Source organism: Quercus robur, chromosome 11 (genome assembly GCF_932294415.1).
Source record: "Quercus robur chromosome 11, dhQueRobu3.1, whole genome shotgun sequence".
NCBI lineage: Eukaryota > Viridiplantae > Streptophyta > Magnoliopsida > Fagales > Fagaceae > Quercus > Quercus robur.
Window position 1 is genome coordinate 26,245,892 of NC_065544.1, and position 21,714 is coordinate 26,267,605.

General features: G+C 36.9%; 1 protein-coding gene across 1 annotated transcript in view; it reads left to right on the forward strand.

Moving 5' to 3' along the window:
* LOC126707606 (anthocyanidin 3-O-glucosyltransferase 7-like) overlaps window positions 1-18,811 on the forward strand; it is a 30,235-nt gene extending 11,424 nt beyond the window's left edge. Inside the window, exon 2 of the mRNA XM_050407342.1 lies at window positions 18,198-18,811. Within this exon, the coding sequence (XP_050263299.1) occupies window positions 18,198-18,796 (599 nt within the window). The 3' untranslated portion in view covers window positions 18,797-18,811. The remainder of the gene's footprint in view (window positions 1-18,197) is intronic.
* The last annotated feature ends 2,903 nt before the right edge of the window (window positions 18,812-21,714 follow it).

The window sequence follows — 21,714 nt, forward strand, 5'->3', positions numbered from 1 at the left end:
TTCAAAGGTAATAGTCACCATCAAGCAGTTATGATTGTGTGTGAGTTAAAGATTTTCTCATATCTCAAATCGTCATAACATGCATACACTTATACAATCTTGCGATGTTTTTCACACACAACATGCAATATTCTTTGTTATTCTTGATACATGTGTAGGTACAATATGATTTGGCTATCACGAGGTTTTACATGTATTACTATATGCTCACTAAACTGTCTAGACTTGTTTTTGAAATATAAAATTGGTTAGACTTGTTTAATGTGTGTGTGTGTTTGTGGAGATCCATGTGCTTAAATTTTCATTTGAGAGATGATTTTAAGAGCTTAATATGTTGATTGGATCGTTGGTTGAGTTGCATGTTGGATTGCATTCATATTTGTGTTTTTCACATCTCGAAAAACTGTTTTTAAAAGCTGGCTTGACACCTCCTCGATAGCTGGCTATCTGTCGAGCTTCCTTAAGCTTTTTCGTATCGTAATCTCGCTTGCACCTTGATACTTGGTGGATCTATCGAGATTGGGTCTGTATGCTCGATAGCTCCTCGATACCTGGTGGATCGATTGAGCTTTTGTTCTATAAAATTAGTGTGTTGATCCTCGATACCTCCTCGACACTTCAGCTGTCGACATGTATTTTCTCGACACCTCCTTGACAGATATCTTGATACCTGTCGATACCTGCATTTGTCAAGAATTACTGGCTTTCCTATATAAAGCCCCTGCGCGATCTGATCCTCATTTTCATCGATCTCTCTCTCGATACTTCTTTGTTTCTCTCCCAAAAACACTCCAATCTCTCTCCCATCTTGGTTCTTAAGGATTTTCCAAGGTTTTTCAAGTTTTTCTTCACTTGGTAAGCTCCTAATCCTTTCTCATTCATGCATTTCATGTTTTTGAAACCTAGGATTAGGAGTTTTTGGAAATTTTTTGGGGGTTTTCAAAATTGATGAAATTTCATTGAAATTTTAGGTTTGGTTTTCACTTAAATGTGTTTAAAACCTCATACATTGCATCATATTAGCATTATAATGATCTTGCCATGCATTTAGATGTGTGCTATATGGTTGTGTGCTGGTAGGTTTGGATTGGGCTGAGCCCATGATGCAATTTCTTTTGCATGTCACATGTTCATGCATTTCCAATGCATACGTACTTCTTTTCAATATATTTGATATATTTAAAAATGTTTGGGACTTTTCTGATTGTCTTTCTTTTTCTCCCTCTTTGTTGTTTACATTAGTCGTGTCTATGGCACATAAGCGTAAATCCACTCCAACCCAGAACTCTCTTCGTTCTGGTGCTTCTTCTTCATTTGATCCTACCTTATCTCATATCCGGTTCCGTGATGATGATGCCTTTAAGGCATTTTCGGAGAACTTTTTTAGACGAGGCATTCATTCGGAACACCGAGTCATCTTGTCAGATTTTGCTGACACCGACCTTCCCTTTGTCATTCACAGTAGGGGATGGGAGTCACTGTGTGACGCCCTGGTCACTTGTCCTCTCGTGCTGATCCAGGAGTTCTACTCCAACATGCACCGGATTGATCGGTCAGTACCTCTTTTCTTCACTCGCGTTCGAGATATGCGCATTCCTATCACACTGCAGTTAGTTGTGGATGTGTTTCAGGTTCCTGGGATAGAGTTTCCTGACTATCCTGATTGTGAGCGTTTGAGGACTATGTCCAGGGATGAGCTCATGTCCGCTTTTTGTGAGCGCCCTACTTCTTGGGGTGAGCGTCTTTTTACACCATGTCGACCTTTTGCTAAAGGTCCTAGATTCATGAACATGGTGATGACTTTTGTTTTGCATCCCCTCTCTCACTATAACTCCATCACAGAGCCTCGTGCTCGGTTATTGTTGTCTCTTCTTGAGCATCTTACCATAGACTTCCCTTCTCATTTCATTCTGTCTATTATAGATGTTCATCTAGATTCGACGATTCATGATAAGCTCATCTTTTCTTCCGCTATTATGAGGATTCTACGCCATTTTTCTGTTCCTTTTCCCTCATCCGACCATTTTACCGTTATGTGTGCCATAGATTACGCTACCGTTAAACGTAGCGAGGCACAGCTTCGGTCACGACAGTCGGATTCAGCAGCTCCTTCCTCTCGTTCCGCTCCATTCCGTTCGGCTCCATCCACATCGGCTCCTCCTTCCTCTTCGAGCGATGTGTCTCTAGGAGATATTATGGCGCGGCTATAGCGTATGGATGCTCGACTCGATACACTCTCTACGAAGTTGTATCAGGTGAACGTTCGTGTCGGTCGTATTGCACGACAACAGGCGTCTATGGGTGGCTTTGCTCTTGAGGCTACTCCTTCACCACCTTCTCCTATGGCTTCTGCTTCTAAGGATGAGGATGATGATGATGGTAATGACGATGATGCTTTAGATGATGATGATGGAGATGCTAGCTCTGCCGATGAGATGTCTACTTGACACTCTTGCCCTTTGTCATTCGTGACAAAAAAGGGGAGTAGTTTTGGTATGAGAGTAGTCTATCTTAGGGGGAGAGTTAGTATAGGATCATTTTGTTAGGAGGAGTGTTGATACATTTTTTAGGGATGTAGTGAGGATAGTATGTATCTTTTCTTTTCTTTCTTTTTAGATACATTACTCTTGTACATAAGGTCTTGTGACCATTTCTAGACATACATTGTACTTATTTTCTTATTTATATTGATGAATGTTTTTCTTTCACCTACCCCTTCATGTGTTGTTTCTTTTCTCTCTTTATACACATGTTTCTTATATTTGTATACAATCTATTATTTCTGTTTCACACAAAGATGCATTGATGAGTTTTGTTTAAAGTGTTTCAGAAATACAGGTTGTCAAAGTCTACTTGCCATAAACTCTCTTCTTGCAAAGTTTTTCAAGAGTTTGTGTTAGGATAGATTTTATTGTATTCAACAAGTGAATATGAGTTGAGTGATTTATAACTTCTCTCATATGTTCATTTATTTGGTGTGGTTTTGTCACAGATTGCCAAAGGGGGAGATTGTTAGGACATATGTGTTTCACATGTTAAGAACATATGTCTTGATTTTATGTAATTGGCTTATCTTTTGACAAAACGCACTTTACTTGTATTTGGGTAGATTTAGGATGTTTTAAATACTTCAAGAAACTTTGTTTCAAGATCAAGTATTGAAACTTTCAAGTCTGTTCAAGAAAATAAGTTCAGAGTGCAAAATCATTAAAGCTTGATAGCTGGTCGACAGTTGCATCTATCGAGATTAAGGAAGCTGTTCTTCATTCGGTGTGCTCGACACCTTCTCGACAGCTTCTTAACACCTGCTATCTGTCGAAGTTTAAGATTTTCAAAATTTCAATATGATTTTCTTGGGATCCGTGAATATGTCTTAGGGCCTTCTTTTCTTCTAAACCTAGACATATAAAAGGATCAGTTTAAGGGCCGTCAAAGGGTTCATAAGTTGCACAAGTTTTAAGCAAACTCTGTTCAAGCAAATTGTGACCGTAGACGAAGTTCTTGCCCTAGTTCATCTCTTTCTCTTGAAGAAGTTGTTGTGTATGTGCACCGTAGGATTTTGTGACCAAGCATCTTCTTGATCTTCATCGTGTGGATGAACTGAAGAACTTTGCAACCAACAACCTTCTTAGTTGGTGATTGAAGTCGTGTACTGGGATCCATGCAATTGGTTAGTCACGTACTGGGAATCATGCATCTGAAAGGGGAACTATCACTACAGAACAAGTCCAATTGGGTATTGGGGTAAGGGTTCAATTGTAGGTTGGTAAGGTACTTGGATTCCTTTACTTGTAACCGCTTGTTGTGATAATAGTGGAGTTTCGGGAGTGGTGACCTGAAAATCACCCGATGGGGTTTTTGCTGTTAAGTTTTCCCCATTCGTAAACAAATCACCGTGTCTTTTATTTTCCGCTGCATATTTAGTTTATTGGTGATTTGTTTGTGCTACCACGCATTTGCATGTTAAATTGATTAATTAATAACTTGGCTAATTAATTAATTAATTTCTATCACAATGGGTCATTCAGTTTGTGGCCTATCATATATAGTGTTTAAATTTTTTAATTATAGCTACTATTATTTTGTAACTCAAAATGATTTCATTATAAACTTATTAGATACTCTTAATTTGTATTCAAGTTGGTTTCAGTTTAGATCAACAATCTCCAACTCCTCATACATTGCAGGCTTCATCCCATTAGAAAACTAGCTTATCGTGGTAAACTTAATGTTTTAAGAACTCCATGGACTATTACATAATTATTTTGAACAACCACATTTATTTTGGAAGTATTGTACTTTGTTTATAATATTGTCATAGTTTGGTGGGTTTTTTTTTTTTTTTTTTTTTTTTGTATAGGTAGACAAGTGTTTTGTTAAATTCAAGATGATACTTTAGACATATGTTATGTATTGGTATTAAATATAAATGTCTATTTGAATCTATGGTTAATGTGTTAGTTTGGACATTTGTTATTGTGGAATATTGATGATCAATAGGTCTATTTGATCTATTACAAGCTTATGTTACTTATACTTATTGTTGAATTTTGAGCAGGTTTGTATAGAATTTTTAGTATGAAAAAAAAAATAATAAATAAAATAAAATAAAATCTAATGAGCAGGTTTTAGTGATGTTTTCAAAACGTCGCTATAGGATTGATTATTTGCCGCACTTTAAAAATGTTGCTAAATGCTTTTTCCTACATAATATTCGAAAATGTTATATTATTTAGTGCCTTTTTGCCATTAAAGAGTTATATATGACAACATTTTTAGAAACGTCGCAATAGACCTATAGTGATGGCACTATAGTGATGTTTTTGAACATTGCAAAAAAAAGCACAATGATAGACCATTTGTGTCTACAGCGACGTTTTTTGAGTTTTTTGTGATGTTTTACAAACGCCACCTAAACTCATATTTCTTGTAGTGAAAGGCACAAAAAAAGAGCGACATTTTTTAAGGGCAACTTAATTAGTAATTTTGATATTGGCCGAGTTAGTAATATATATACGCTAGGTTAGTGACATCTAAGGATTCCAAAGAGAGGAGGCAGATATTTTCACATTTCAGATTATAAAGATAACAAGTTTTAGGCTTTTCACTAAGATTGTGCGCTTGAGAGGAGCTTAGTAATTTGGGATAAGATTGGACCTGTAATAATTAGTATATTTTTATTGTCTAGTACTTTACACACATGAGGATTTGATTTTTGTTTCTATTTATACTTGGGGGATATTTTGAAAATTGAATGGTTGAAGGTTAGCTTTGGATTTATTTGATATAATTTTTTTGAGAATATCTATTAGTGTGTAAGAAGGCATTGCACATTTGTAAGGTGAAGCGTGCAACTGTTGCGTCGTGCCTAACCTATTTGTTGGGTTGTGTGCATGACAGTATTGAATTGTTATTGCTTTGGCTCGTGATGTTCAATCTTTGTCTCTAGTACGGGTAAGAATTCCCATCTCTTTATTTATTTTGTTTAGATGATAATATAGATGGCTTTTCTTCCTCTATTTTTTGATTAAGAAGTATTATGTCCACAACATTTTTACAATATTAAATTTTCACAACAAAATCATAGGTAGTAAGATGTTATTGGTTTTAATTTAAACTTATACCTGAAATTATTATTTTTTATCTACCAATAACAACTCGTAACAACCTGCTACTTATAATTTATTGTAAAAGTATGGTAAAAATATTTTTCGCGTATTATTTCTCTTTTTTATTTGGTTTGTTAGTGTCACAGAGGTTTGCATGTTAAAAAAAAAAAAAAAAAAAAAAAAAAAAAAAAAAAAAAAAAAAAAAAAAAAGACACTTCTTTTCAATCGTAATTTGTTGCTCCATATTCAATAATAGAGAATTGAAAAGAATCAAAACCCCTTTTAATTAGCACATATAACCACTTGTGCATGTGCATCCCAATTCTCTCACACTCCGCTTTATAATTACTTTATCCAGCACACGTGTCACTCATGCAAACCTAATTAGTTCTGAAACGGCATACACGACTACACAAGCGAGTAGCAAAAGTCATAATTGGTTCTCCTTTCTTAGAGACATGAGTATATGGCTATGACGTACTATGATGCAAAAATGGCATCATCTTCATAATCATGGGCGGAGCTATTAACCTTCTCGCCATCTTTTTGTTTGTATGTACTAAAAATATTTAGTATTTAAAAATAAAATAAAAGGCTATTTTTTTGGCTTGGGGCCATCTCTCAATTTTTTTTTTTTTTAAATGTAGTATATATATTTATGAATTAACTTTAGCAATTTGGTTTAATAAAATTACACTTAGATCAAGGGTGGAGTCAGGAATTTTTGTTTGAGGGGCCAAGTTGCGGTACTAATATATTTATTAAGACAACCCCCCACATATATATACACACTTTTTTATTTGATAAGTTATATATATACACACACCCAGCAAAAAAAAAAAAAAAATAGAGTTTAGTATCTTCAATCAAAATTATGTTTGATGGTGATCTTTCATAAAATAAAATTCATTTTTTTTCCACTTTCATAGTGAAATTCTTAGAAAATTTCATTTTAAATACAAATTATCAAATTTTATACTAAAGTAAGTAAAAAATCTTTCAATTGAACTAATGAAATTTTCAAAAATATGAATGATCCAAAACTTGGAAGAATAAATTAGTCTCCAAATATATTTGAAACTATCTTGCTCTAACCTATTATGTGGCAACTAAAGACACATTTCATGTATAAGTTTAATGAAAGTATTTTTTTAATGAGTCAATGACTTGTTAATCGCCACATAACAGGTTAAAAAAGATAGATTCAAATATATTTGATGCCAAACTTTATCAAATATTTAACAAATATAAGAGAACATTTTACAATAAAAATTAAAATTGCAAAAAATAAAACTCCGCCCCTAACTTAGATCCCCTTAACAATATATCCTTTTAAAGGCTATAAAAAAAATGTTATATATCTAAAATCTAGAACAAAATTAACAATTCTAAAAAAAATTAGCCCAACAACAAAAATGATGAATGAAAAAACTAAAAATAATCAAGCCCAATTAATTGATTTTACCCAAAATAAATAACCTAACCCTTTAAAAGATTTTAGTAATATAAATTTTTTTTTTTTTTTACCTAACTACAAATGCATGCATCAAAGACACATGAAAACATAGGCACAAAAAAAAAAAAAAAAAAAAAAAAAAAAAAAAAAAAAAAAAGACACAATAAAAAGCAACAGACACAGGTCGAGTCCCATTTTCATAAATAATTACATTGTAATGTATTAAGAAACAATAATTTTGTGTTTGTGTCTTCATTGATGGTTTGTTAATACTAAATGATTGATTTTTTTTTTTTTTAAGAGAAAAATGGATTTTTATTTGGAATTCCTCTCCCTTAATTTCTAATTTCTGGCTCCATCCCTTCGTAATTACTAGCATCTTTTGCTTGGAGTTGGAGATTCAAGAGAAAGACCACACTAGGAAATTGAGTTTAATTAGAGATGGGTTTCGTGGGCTATCTCTTATTTGCATTGAAATGCTTTGACCTATTTGCATGGTATATCTTTGCTTTTTTTCTTCTTCTTTTTTTTTTTCTTTTTTTTTTTTTCAAACTAAAATGGGTTTCATGGGCTATCTCTTATTAATTTCTCTCAAGCTTTCAGAATTACTTTTTTCTAATTTATGATTAAAGGGAAGTTGACTCTCTGCTTTTCTCTGTTTAATTTCCCGCATTTATCCTTTCTTCTTTTCTTGTCATGTACTTGCAGGTCTCTCTTCTCTTTGGGGTATCCTCTGTATCTCTCTCTAACATGTGTTGTTTCTTTCACTCCTTTCATTATATATATATATATATATATGCGAAAATCACATTTTAGTCCCTACATTTTATTTTTACCGTTTTTAATCTCTATCCTGAAAAATGCTTCCCGTTTTGGCCTCTACCGTTACATCAGAAACAGAGAAAGCTGATGTGGCAAACGGCAGAAATAAATAATACTAAATTAATGTCCACGTGGCCTAAATTAATAATAAAAAATGTTTTTTGGCATTAAAAAATGCCACATCAGCATTTTAATTAAAAAAAATTTATTTATTAATTTTAACTAAATAAGAAAAATTAAAAACTAAAAATTATATGAATTGAGATCTAAGTGTGTCTTTTACAATAATAACAAGAACACAAACCCAGATCCAAGAATACAACCCCATAAATTAAAATAAAAAAATAAAAAAAACCACAGATTGGCCACAGATTCTCAACAAACCCAAAAAAAAAAAAAAAAATCGGATCCTCTATGCTTCTCTCTTTCAGATCTAGACTGATAAACACCCAATACTACTACACACGAGTGCCATAGCTCCAATCACACCGCATATGAAGTCGAAGCTGGTGCTGATGCTGATGCACCCACCACCAAATTCAAACCCGACCCACCACTTGTGTTCAACCTGGCTACAGAGAACGATGATGAGGATGTTGAGGATGACCCTGACGACGGCGCTTCGTCCTCCTCTGTGATGTTCAAATCGATCAGGCCCATTATTAGATAATTATTAAGTGTTTTGAAACAGTAAAGAAAAAGAAAGAAAGAGTTTTGTTTGGGATTGAGAGAAATGAGAAAAGTGAGTGTGAGTGTAGTAGTGGGAGAGACAAAGAGGCCATGCCTGCATTTTAATGATGTGGGTAAAGAAAGCTTTGGGAGTCTGAGAGATAGAAAGAGAAAAGAGAAAAGAGAGTTGAGTCTCAAAAAGAGGAAGCTCTCTCTCTCTCTCTCTCTCTCTCTCTCTCTCTCCTTTTTTTCTTATTTTTATTTTTTTCTGTTTCTTTCTACTTTCTCAGCGAAAAAGATTTACTGGTTTTTTTTTAATTTCTGGGTTTGTGTTCTTGGATCTGGGTTTGTGTTTTTGTTGTTCTTGTTCAAGACACACTTAGATCTCAATTCATATGATTTTTAGTTTTTAATTTAGTTTTTAATTTTTTTATTTAGTTAAAATTAATAAAATAATTTTTTTAATTAAAATGCTGACGTGGCATTTTTTATTATTAATTTAGGTCACGTGAACATTAATTTAGTATTATTTATTCCTGCTGTTTGCCACGTCAGCTTTCTCTGTTTTTGATGTAACAGTAGGGACCAAAACAGAAAGCGTTTTTCAGGATAGAGACTAAAAGCGATAAAAATAAAATATAGGGACTAAAATGGGCTTTTCGCCATATATATATATATATATATATATTATATAGATATAGGTGGAAGGGGTGGTGATGATGATAATGATGATTGTATTCTTAATAGATGCACTTCGATTTGTGCTATTGGGAGTAACTCGATTTCAGACACTCGGAACTTCGTCGCTTACTGGGTTTTTTATTCGTTTATAAACTCTTTGAGCATGCTTTCGTGAAGCTTCTTGAATGGTGATTTTGTTACCCTCCATTATATGTCTTTGTTTGGTTGTCTTATTGCCTTGCTCCTATAAGGCATCACATTGGTGGAGTCATAAATTTAGTAATTTGGTACCATAAAAAGCTATTTTATCTATTTTATTATCTCACTTTACAAAACATCCAACATCAGTGATTTTATTTTAGCTTTCAACACAATAAAATAATATATCTATTATAATAAACAACAACTACCACCACCAACACAATAAAATAATATAATTTTTAATAAGCCAAAATATTTGGTTTTCCCTCCACCATTGCTACATGCTTTTTAGTATTGGTGGTGCAAAAAATAGCACTATGACTTTTTAGCACCACTAATACTAATGCTGTACACATTTGTTTATTGTAAATACATATCTAAAGCTTCTAAATTTTGTGGGAACCATATATATAGATTGATCGTTGATGATAGTAAGGTTTCAGAAAAATTCCTTCAGACATTAACCATAAGTCCAGGAGTTACTAGTATGAATGGCAAATCATATACTTGCAAGTATACTAATGAGCTTTGTAGATTTGTTACCCATTAAACCTAAGCCAAAACGGTTTTCTTGTTGGTGAAGCACTTCAACTTGGGCATTTCTCACACAAAACTCATTTTGTGCAAACAATGGCTATAATATTGTTTTTTTTTTCGCCTATTTATGAATGATATATAGGATATGCCGATATGGCATATTATTATTATTATTATTATTATTTTGAGTAAAGAATATGGCATAATATTTGAATTGGCTTGGATTGATAAATGGGAATGTGCCATGTGGCACAAAACATGCAATAAACTTGAATTTTGATTAGATTAATACGTACGTTGAGTTTGCATCTTGGATATCTAGTACAATAGCAAAAGTAGGTTAAATTAATGTTTGCCCTTAGGAAAAGTGTCTAAATTTACACATTTTACTCCCAAAAACACCCACATTAGTGGGTGCATAAGTTTGCATATATTCACAAGTGCTACAGTAACCGTGCATATATGCATGGTTATTGTAGCTTTGCATTTAATATTTTAGTTTTTTTTTTCTTCTCTCCTTCTCTCTGGTCCCTCTCACTCTCTTTTTCTTTCTTTTTTCTCTCTCTCCGCATCAACCCTCTCAACTCTCTTTCTCTCATCTCATAATCTTCCTCTTCCATAGCTAGACCCATAGATTAGCGGGGGTTATGCATCATGGGCTTTGATGCACCTGGGTTGCGATGTTGAAGTGCATATATTGTTGGCTTATTAGAGCTTCCATGGCCGGACAATGGGAGGTCGGAGGCGTCGATCTTGTTGCATAGTGGGAGGCATCAATCTTGATAAGTGGGTTTTGATCATTTTTTATTCTTTGTTTGATCGATGGATTTTGGGATTTCATATGGCTAGGTTGAATGGGTATTTGGATTTCATTGATGGTGGTAGGGTGGGTTGATAATGGTGGCTGGATGGGTTGATGATGGTGGCTGGGTGGGTTGTGTTAGGTCCATGAGAGAGAGATGATAGAGTAAAAGAATGAATATTTTATTGAATAAATGTTTATAAAAGATAAATTGATGTGGATGTTTTGTAAGAGTGGGTGTGTAAAATAGAAAAAAGTTTTTTTTTTTTTTTTTTTTTTTTGTAAAATAAACATAAATTTTACACCCACTGATGTAATTGCTCTTAGGCACACATTAATAATTTATTTTGGAAAATATTTTATAAAATATTAAAAAAATTGTCAAAAAGGCAAGTAATTTTTTCATTTTTCTTCATAAAAAAATCTTCTAAAATTATTTACTATCGTATACCCTTAAACACGCATCGGTAAAATCTAATTAAAAACAGGGTAGGAGTAGGTGAATTTCACATAAATTGAATTCCCAAGAGTAGGTATGCAACTCATGACTTTCGTACAATGAGTGTGTTGCTTCTATGACCACCAATTTTCGTGTCTCCTTTTCGATTAACTATGGATTTCTTCCTAGATTGTCATGGTATATTCCACTTTAGATTGTCGATCACATCTAGAATCAGATTCGAAGTTTTTAGGTTGGATAATTACTATTTAAGTTAGGCTAGCTATCACGACGTTTCTCTCTCGCTTGGGACATGTGTTTTTTGCATCTTTCCCAGCGACTGTAGAACTTTTGTCCCTCCTTCCTAAGGTGGGTTTCTGTTCCTCTCAGTGACAAGTGCACGGAGAGGCTTGTGGGTATTTTTCTTGGGTTACTGGGAAACAATTCCCTCTTTTCTCCTCTTTCTCCTTCCCTTTCTGACTTTTCTTTTCTTTATTGACCTCTAAACCTCCTTTTTTCCTTTTTGGTTCCTAACCAATAAAATCACGTTATGGAAGATCTTACAAAAACATGGAGCAAGCTTAAACTGTCAGAATGCGAGGGCTCCAGTGTTAGACTATTAGAAGAACATGCTGTAACAGAGTGGGTACTGGCAGCCAAGTTTCTAACCAGGCGAGTACTCAACCTTGAGGCTATTGCAAAAACCTTCTTCCCCCTGTGGAGAGCTTCAAAAGGCTTCCAAGTTAGAAGGGAGGAGGACCACATTGTCCTCTTTACATTCAAGGATCAACCCGACATGTTGAAAGTCCTAGCTGGGGAACCTTGGAGCTTTGATAAATATTTGGTGGTTATGCAGAAGTTTGATGGTTCAAAGGACGTGAGAAACATGGGGTTTGAACTTGCCACCTTCTGGATCCAAGTCCATGATCTCCCGCTCAGGTTTAGAAATAGGAGGGTGGCTGAAAAATTATGCGAAGTCTTGGGTACAGTTAATCATGAAGAACAGGAAACGGACATAGTAGGGGAAAGATTTGTGAGGGTAAGGGTTACTCTAAACATTTCCAAACCTCTTTGCAGGGGCAGAGTGATTACTCTAGAGGATGGAAAGGATTTATGGATTCCTTTCAAGTACGAACGTCTCCCTCACCTCTGCTACAGATGTGGGTGTCTTTCGCATGATGAACAATGTTGTGTGTTACGGTCTGCTAGTGAAGGAAACCAGGGAGACGAAAGCCCTCAGTTTGGTCCCTGGCTAAGAGCGTCTCCGTTTTTGCCATCAAAGAGTAAGCTGGTTACAGTTCCGGGTTTGAAAGAGGAAAGTAAAAAAACCAATCAGCTCCCAAATCCGATTTAGAGCAGCAAAGTTCCAGTAATGGTGTTTCGGATTGACAGCCCCTCACCGGCGGTAATCCGTCCCGAAAACCAAGGAAGTTTTTTAAATCCAGAAGTCATGATGGATCCGGTTTTTCAACTGAAAGTTCCGACGCCCCCAGAAGTAGTTCAGAGTGACATGACTAAGGCATGTCACGTGCAAGCTAGTGTGTTTGAGCTGGATGTTGTAACGGAAGCGGGAAAAACCTTTGAGGAGACGTTGGAAGATTTGGACAAAGATATTGAAAGGTACGAGCACTCTTCCATTAGTAACTCTGAAGTTCTTACCCCCCTGGGCCCAACCAAGCCCAGCCCAACAAGTGCCACCCCTTCCCCTGTTATTAGTAGCCCATTAGCCAACATTACAAACTTAAGCCCAACCTTGCCTAAGCCAACGTCCACTTCTTCTACTAAATGGACTAGGATCATGAGACAAGTGGGTTCTATTGAGGAGTCTGAGGACCTCAACGTTGCACTGGGAAAAAGAGTGGCTCACCTCCCTCACTGCGACTCAAAACCTTCTAAACGTAGAGCCATGGTTACGTTAGACCAGAAAGAAAACATTTACCCATCGGTGGAGGCTGGTTCCCAGCCCCGCCGAGATCAATGAGTTGCCTATGTTGGAATGTGCGGGGGCTTGGGAACCACTGTACGATTCATGAGCTTGCTAATCTAGTGCGAGCACAAGGCCCCTCTGTCCTGTTCCTAGCCGAAACTTGGGCAGACAAAGAAAGGCTAGACAAAGTGTGTGATGACCTTAATTTTGATGAGAAATGGATAGTGGACAGAATTTCTAGAGCTGGAGGTTTGGCTCTTTTTTGGAAAAATTCTGTTAGTATTAAAATAGTTGGTTCCTCCCTTAATTTTATTGATGCAATAGTCAATGATGGTCAGGTGGATGCATGGAGGTTTACTGGCATCTATGGTTTTCCGGAATCAAGAAGAAAGGTGGAAACATGGCATCTCTTACGTAATCTAAATAATAAGTTCCACCTCCCCTGGGTTTGTGCAGGGGATTTCAATGAGATCTTTAGAGCTCATGAGAAACTCGGCGGGGCTCAACGTAGGGAAGTGGAGTTGGAAGCGTTTCGGGATGTGGTTGATGAACTTGGTTTCATTGACCTTGGTTTCACGGGAAAGAAATTTACTTGGAGAGGAAAAAGGGGTGAGGCAATGATCTTGGAGAGACTAGATCGGGCCTTCGCCACCCCTACATGGCTGGAAATTTTCCTAGCCACCCGGGTTCAACACTTACACTCCAATGCCTCTGACCATAACCCTATTATCATCAAACCTGAAGGGATAGTGCATTGCAAAAATAAACCTTTCCGCTTCGAAAGCATGTGGTTGAAGGATGTTGGGTGTAGGAACACAGTAAATGCTGCATGGGGTTTACCATCCCCTATGTGTGATTTGAACCTTGTTGCTTCAAAAATTAACTTGTGTAGAGTGAAGCTGGTTGAATGGAGCCGGTCTGCCTTTGGGAGTATCAAAAGGCAGCTTACAGAGGCATCAAAATCGCTTGCCCTTGCTGAGGAGGCTGCTGCAAGGGGCGGCTCTTATAATCAGGTCCGAAACATTAAGTTGGTTATCAATGAGCTCCTCGACAAGGAAAGCATGATGTGGATTCAGCGAGCTCGTTCCTTGTACCTTCAATCGGGGGATAGCAACACCCGTTTCTTTCATAGCAAGGCCTCCCAAAGATACAAGAGAAACCGCATCCAAGGGCTTAAAAATAACCAGGGTATTTGGTGTACAGCTGAGGACCAACTCCAAGAGATAGCTAGTGCTTTCTATCGACATCTCTTCACCTCTTGTAGTCCGAAGGAAAACCACCCAATTTTTAACTCTATCCAACCAGTGATCTCAGCGGACATGAACAAAGACCTTGTTAGGGTCTTCACAAGAGAGGAGGTGGATGCAGCCCTAAAAGATATGGAACCGCTCTCGGCCCCTGGCCCGGATGGTATGCCTCCTATTTTCTTCCAATCTTACTGGTCTGTTGTTGGTGATGATGTTACCTCTGCTGTTCTAAACTGTCTTAATAATTGCTCTATGCCTGCTGATATCAATCACACATTTATAACCCTCATCCCTAAAGTTAAGAGCCCGGAATGCATCTCTAAATTTAGGCCTATTAGCTTATGTAATGTGGTTTATAAATTGGTCTCGAAGGTCTTAGCTAATAGACTCCAGGGGTTACTACTTGATATAATATTTGAAAATCAAAGTGCGTTCCAAGCAGGAAAACTCATTTCTGATAATATTTTGATGGCATATGAAACTCTCCATTATATGAAGCATCAATCTGGAAAATCTGGTTTTTTGGTACTTAAACTGGATATGAGCAAAGCTTATGACAGGGTAGAATGGTCTTTTCTGAAAACATTAATGTTAAAAATGGGCTTTCATGTGAATTGGGTTAACTTGATGATGATGTGCATCACAACAGTCTCATACTCTCTCTTGATCAATGGGGAACCTTCTGGAAAAATCACCCCGTCCAGGGGTATCAGACAGGGTGACCCAATCTCCCCCTATTTGTTCCTTCTTTGCTCTGAGGGCCTTCATGCCTTGATTGAGAATGCAGCCCAGGCTGGTCTTATCTGTGGCATATCTATGTGTAGAAATGGTCCGCGATTAACACACCTGTTTTTTGCAGACGATAGCCTCATATTTTGCAGGGCTTCAATTCAGGAGTGCATCCACATCAAGTCCATCCTCTCAGAGTACGAGGCAGCCTCGGGGCAAAAGCTAAATCGCGAGAAAACGACCCTCTTTTTCAGCAAAGCAACCCCAGCGAGTACTCAGGAAGACATTATCAACTTCCTTGGGGTTCCGGAGGTAAAGCAATACGAGAAATATCTTGGCCTCCCTTCTTTTGTGGGGCGAGGCAAGAGGGCTAGCTTTGCCTTCATCAAGGAAAGAGTTTGGTCGAAGTTGATGGGTTGGAAGGAAAAACTCCTCTCTCAGGCTAGGAGAGAGGTTCTCATAAAAGCGGTTATCCAAGCACTCCCATCCTTTGCCATGAGCTGTTTCAAATTACCTTCGACACTTTGCCACGAAATTGAGGTCATGGTTCGCAAATTCTGGTGGGGGCAGCGTGGTAACCGAAGAAAAGTGCATTGGGTGAAGTGGCATACTTTGTGTCTCCCTAAACAGAATGGGGGAATGGGTTTTAGGGAGTTTCAGAAGTTCAATGATGCTCTTCTAGCCAAGCAAGTGTGGCGGCTACTCACTAACCAAGACACATTGTTCTACAGATTTTTCAAGTCAAAATACTTCCCCCAGGGTTCCATATTTGAGGCAAAAAATAACTTGGGCTCTTTTGCTTGGAAAAGCATTCTTAGGGGTCGGGACATCATCAGTAGGGGTGCTAAGTGGAGGGTTGGTAATGGTTGGAATATTATGGTTTTCGCAGACCAATGGCTGCCTAACGGAGGCTCGGGTAAAGTCTCCTCTCCTCCTGGAACCCATGACCCTGAATTATGTGTGGCATCCTTAATTGACCACGATTTGCACTGCTGGAAAACTGATTTGATTGATGCTATTTTCTCCCCAGCTGAGGCCAGAGTTATTAAAGCTATCCCGTTGAGTTTTATGGACTCTCCGGACTGGTTGTTCTGGCCTTGGTCTCGTAACGGAGTCTACTCGGTTAAATCGGGGTACAAGCTTGCTCGTGACTGGGAGTCTCAAAATCCTACAGGTGCCCTTGCCCAAGTGGTCTGCAATAGCACTTGGAAAAAAATTTGGAACCTCCACGTTCCAAACAGAATCCGTTCCCTCCTCTGGCGTGCCTCCATGGACTTGCTCCCCACTAAGGTGAATTTGACCCATAGAAAGATGCTGCAAGTAGACACCTGCCCCAACTGTAACCTGGATCCCGAGACAGTAGTCCATGCTCTGTGGTCCTGTAAGAAACTTGACACTGTGTGGCTCCCTAAGTTTGCAAAGCTTAAAGAGCTCTCTGCCTCTCTCTCCAGCTTTGCAAACCTTATGTCCTTAGCACTTCAGGATCATACGTGTGTGGAAGAGTTCGCAAACACTATATCCCTGATTTGGATGACTAGAAACAGAGCATTCTTCAATAGTGTCTGCATGCCCCTTGATAAAATCTCAGAGCAGGCCCGTGCCTTGGTGCAGGAATTCCACCATATTCGGCCAACCCATGCAAAAATCCCAAGAACTGCCCGCGCGGTCCGCTGGAAACCGCCACCCCCTGGTTTGGTGAAAATTAACTTCGACGGTGCTATTTTCTCAACCCATTCCTCAGCTGGTCTTGGCGTGATAATCCGTGACCATGCTGGACTGGTCTTGGCTGCCATGTCACAAAGTATTCCCCTGCCTACTTTGGTGGAGACAGTGGAAGTGATGGCAGCGAGAAGAGCTCTCTTGCTTGCCAAAGAGCTTGGTTTTGAGAGAGTTGTGGTGAAAGGAGACTCGGAAGGGGTCATAAAAGCTATCAAGGAAAAATCTCTTCTCTCTTCTTGCTGGGGTCACCTTCTTAAAGATATCCATGCTCTTTCTCTTTCTTTTAGTTGTATTTCTTTCCTTCATGTTAAGCGTTCGGGCAACCGGGTGCTCATTCTCTAGCCCGTAGATCTTTTTGTAATCCTTTGCTAGTTTGGATGGAGGAACTTCCCCCAGACTCTAAGTATCTGACAACATGTAACATCACACTAGTTGGTCACGATGTTTGTATAGGACAACTACTAATTTTGAGCTTCTTTCCTATAAAAGATAAGACTGAGGAGTAGAGCAAATATCCCGTCCTGTCCCATACATAGTAACATCTCTCTCTCTCTCTCTCTCTTCTTGATTCAACTGTCTAACCCAACACCATGTCGATGACCAAAAGCTCTACTCATAAACATGTGGCTGTGTTGGCATTCTCATTCGGCAGCCATGCCTTGTCTCTCTTGACTCTGGTTCACAAATTATCAAAAGCTACTCCAAACGTTCACTTCTCATTCTTAAACACACAAAATTCCAACCATTCAATCTTCTCCACAGCAAAACCAGACGAGTTCTTGCCCAACATAAAAGACTATGATGTGGCCGATGGAGTTCCCGCTGGTCATGTTCTTTCCCCAAACCCTATTGAGGCTGTGGAACTTTTCATTAAGGTCTCGCCACAGAACTTCAAAAGGGGCTTAGAAGTGGCCGTGGCAGAGACTGGTAAGAAAATCTCTTGCTTGATCTCCGATGCATTCTTGACATTTGCTTTGGAGGTTGCTGAGGATTTGCATGTTCCATGGATCCCAATTTGGTTGCCTTTCCCTTGCTCTCTTTCGGCTCATGTTTATACTGACCTTATACGCCAACGTTTTGCCAGTAATAAAGTTAAAGATGCAACCTTGGAATTCATTCCAGGATTGTCTCAAATGCGTGTTTCGGACTTACCTGAGGAGGTGCTATCGGAGAAGTTGGAAAAGTCAACTTTCTCACACATGCTGAGTCAAGTTGGGTTGGTGTTACCACGAGCTAGTGCTGTAGTGCTGAACTTTTATGAAGAACTAAACCCACCTCTTCTCAATCGTGATTTCAAAACGAAGTTTCGAAATGTGCTTAATGTGGGTCTTTCCACACTATCGCTGCCATCACAGTCAGGTTCGGATTTAACAGGGTGCATATCTTGGTTAGATGAGCAGAAGGAAAGGTCGGTTGCGTATGTAAGCTTTGGAACTGTGGCTTCACCACCTCAAAATGAGTTAATAGCATTGGCTGAGGCACTGGAAGAGAGTGGAATTCCATTTCTGTGGTCTCTCAAGGACAAGATAAAGAGCCTCTTGCCCAAAGGGTTTGTTGAGAGAACTGGAATGCAAGGGAAAATAGTGCCATGGACACCGCAGGTAAAAGTTCTAGCTCATTCTTCAATAGCTGTGTTTATGACTCACTGTGGTAGCAACTCTGTGTCGGAGAGTGTTGCATATGGTGTGCCACTGATCTGCAGGCCGTTCTTTGGTGATCATCACATGACTGGAAGAATGGTAGAGGAAGTATGGGGAATTGGTGTCAAAGTTGAGGGTGGAATTCTCACTAAGAGTGGATTGCTCAAGAGCTTGGAACTCATTTTGGGACATGAAAATGGGAAGAAGATGAGAGATAAGGCCCAAGCTCTCAAACACACAGTACAAGCGGCTGCTAGCCCGAATGGCACTGCTGCAAAAGATTTCATTCATTTGGTGGAGCTAATATCTGTGCCTTAAACAGTAACACTTGGTGGCGTAGCATGCACATCCGGATTTTTATAAAAACATCTAATTTATAACTAAAATTCTATTTTATTTATTTTACCAACTCATTTAACAATATACTCTATATATCTCATTCTTTATATTTCCATATAACTCATTAAAATAATATAAATTGTCCAATTAAAGTGAGAGAGAAAATATATATATATATATATTTTTTTTTTTTTTAAGTTTGCGAATCATGAACAATAATGTCTAAATATAGATACTTACTGTTCATAGTTGCTAAAAGTTTTTAGATTTACATGCCTAGGTAAAACTCTTTTTTAGTGTGTCTGTTGCTAAAATAGCTATTTGGGTGTTTTACACCCCTCAAATGCTAATGCTCTTACAACTTATATGACACTTGGTTTTGTTGGTCTAATAAAAATTCCTCAGTTCACTTTTCGTATTTCAATTTATATTCATCAATCACAACTTGTCATATAAGTATAGAGCTATTACAAAAAATTAGAGATTATGTGTGAGAAATAGAAACTCTCTCTTCATTTGATTATTTGATATTTGTTGGTTGCAATTTGGAATAGTGAGAAAGGTTTGTTGCCGCTTGGTTTTGGTTCTGTGGTTTGGTGATTTGTTCTCTCTTGGTTTGTTGTAACTTTTGGATTTGATTTGTAGCTCTCTCTTTGGGTTGTGCGCAATTCACATTTGATATTTGGTATACGTATTTGGTATTAGTGAACCTCTGATTCTTTGGTTTTTTATTTATGAGAAAGAGCTATTTGGGTATATTTGGGATTTGAGTTTGTGAGAGTGCTTTTACACCAATTTATATTATCCCAAATTTGATATAGTGAAAGTTATTCGTCGCTACCCATGAATGTAGGCTATTGCTGAACCACATAATTTTTGGTGTTTTGCGTCTATTTTTCATTTAGATTAATTTTCTTCGTTCCTATTATTAATTTGGAGATCTTTCTCAAATCTAAAATATTTTCACAATCAATTTTGGTAAATTTGAACTTTCGCTATTTTTCAACAGCAACTTCTTTTGGAAACTTCAAAAAGGGCAGTATATCAAGTTAGAAACACTTGGACAACCAAGTTAACTACAAGGCTGTCCATTATGGGTTGAATCTTGAGTCACAGGTACAGTTAGCAAAATTGAATCACATAAGTTATGGAGAAAAATCTATTACGCATAATGTGATTTACATATTTTGCAAAAATATACTAAAAACATGACTTTAAATTACAGTTTTAGTGTATTTGAATCGTGAGTGTAAAACGCACTATGTATAATAAATATTGCCCTAAATTTTATATATATATCTCGAGCATTCTTATCTAATATCTGTCGTGGGATTCAAGTACAAGAGACATCCCATTTGGCTTGATTCTCATCCCATAAATAAAAAAGATACATGACATCCTACCATGTACATAAACTTAGGTTTGTGAGATAATACTATTATATGAATGTACTACCTTCCCATTTTTGAATAAAAAAGAAAAGGACACTATTCTGCAAATCTTTTGGGAGTTCAATAAGCTCATGTACTATATGTCCATGGCCCAAATTTTATGTATCACAATTCAGATTCATAGCTCTTATGTAACTCTTTCAGCCGTATGTCGCAATAAGTTTGACCTCTTCTTATATACGGTCTACTTCTTCAGATCCTGGTGATTTTTTTTATGGGAAAAAGGCAAGACAAATCTTTTTGCAATGAAAATTTTGATTGAAGAGGGTATTACCAATTTTATTTTGAGAGATCTTTTAAACGTAATTAAACCTATAGCATGCTCTCTTTCTCTTCCCCATTGGGCAATTGCAAAAATTATTGCAAACATTATTAATTTATAGTGTTCTGATTCATGTTGGTTGGTAAATCATGTCATCAGAGAAGCAAACTCTTTAGCTTAGGGCCGACTCTAGGCTTCGGCCACTTAGGTGTAATCCTAGGGCCCCATCTATTCCAAAATTTATAAAGGGTCCCAAGGCTAACATTACATGAACAAAACAAAAGACCCCTGAAATTGTAATGATGTAATTGAATTTTTCAAAAAGAAAAAAATTTAGTTGGGTCTTACTCTTCTTTTTTTTTTTTTTTTTTTCCTTCCTGTCTTGAAGACCCCCATAATATTGAGCCAATATAAATCCAACCCAATTGAAATTGTAAACTGTTTCACCAAAAAATAAATTGTTATAAGTATGCTGAATATATAATCACTAATAATCAATTTTCCTAACAACTTATAAAAGATATGTTAATAAAACTTAAATACAAAAATCTAATTAGCAATTAGTCATCTCAAAAAATAAGAAGAATTGTTTTTAAACCAAAACAAAAATATAATATAGAAAGTATATTAAAAAATATTTAATAGATATATAAATATTTAAAAAATACCCTCTCAAATTTATTGCCTAAGACCTTAAAATGTATTTGCAAATTGTAATAACTGGTTCCAAAACTAATAATAATAGTCATGAAAGGCAACCAAAAAAAAAAAAAAAAGATCGATATTTTTTAAGGGCAACTTAATTAGTAATTTTGATATTGGGTTAGTAATACTAATATATATACACTAGGTTAAAAACTCAGCCACCATTATACTCATTAGTGACTTCTAACGATTCCAAAGAGAGGAGGCAGAGATTTACACATTTCAGATTATGAAGATAACAGGTTTTGTGCGCTTGAGAGGAGCTTAGAAATTTGGGATAAAATTGGACTTGTAATAATTAGTATATTTTTGTTGTCTAGTACTTTACACACATGGGGATTGGATTTTTGCTTCCATTAAACTTGGGGATCTTTTGGAAATTGAATGGTTGAAGGTTAGCTTTGGATTTATTTGATATCATTTTTTTTAAGAATAATTATTAGTATGTAAGAAGGCCTTGCATATTTGTAAGGTGAAAT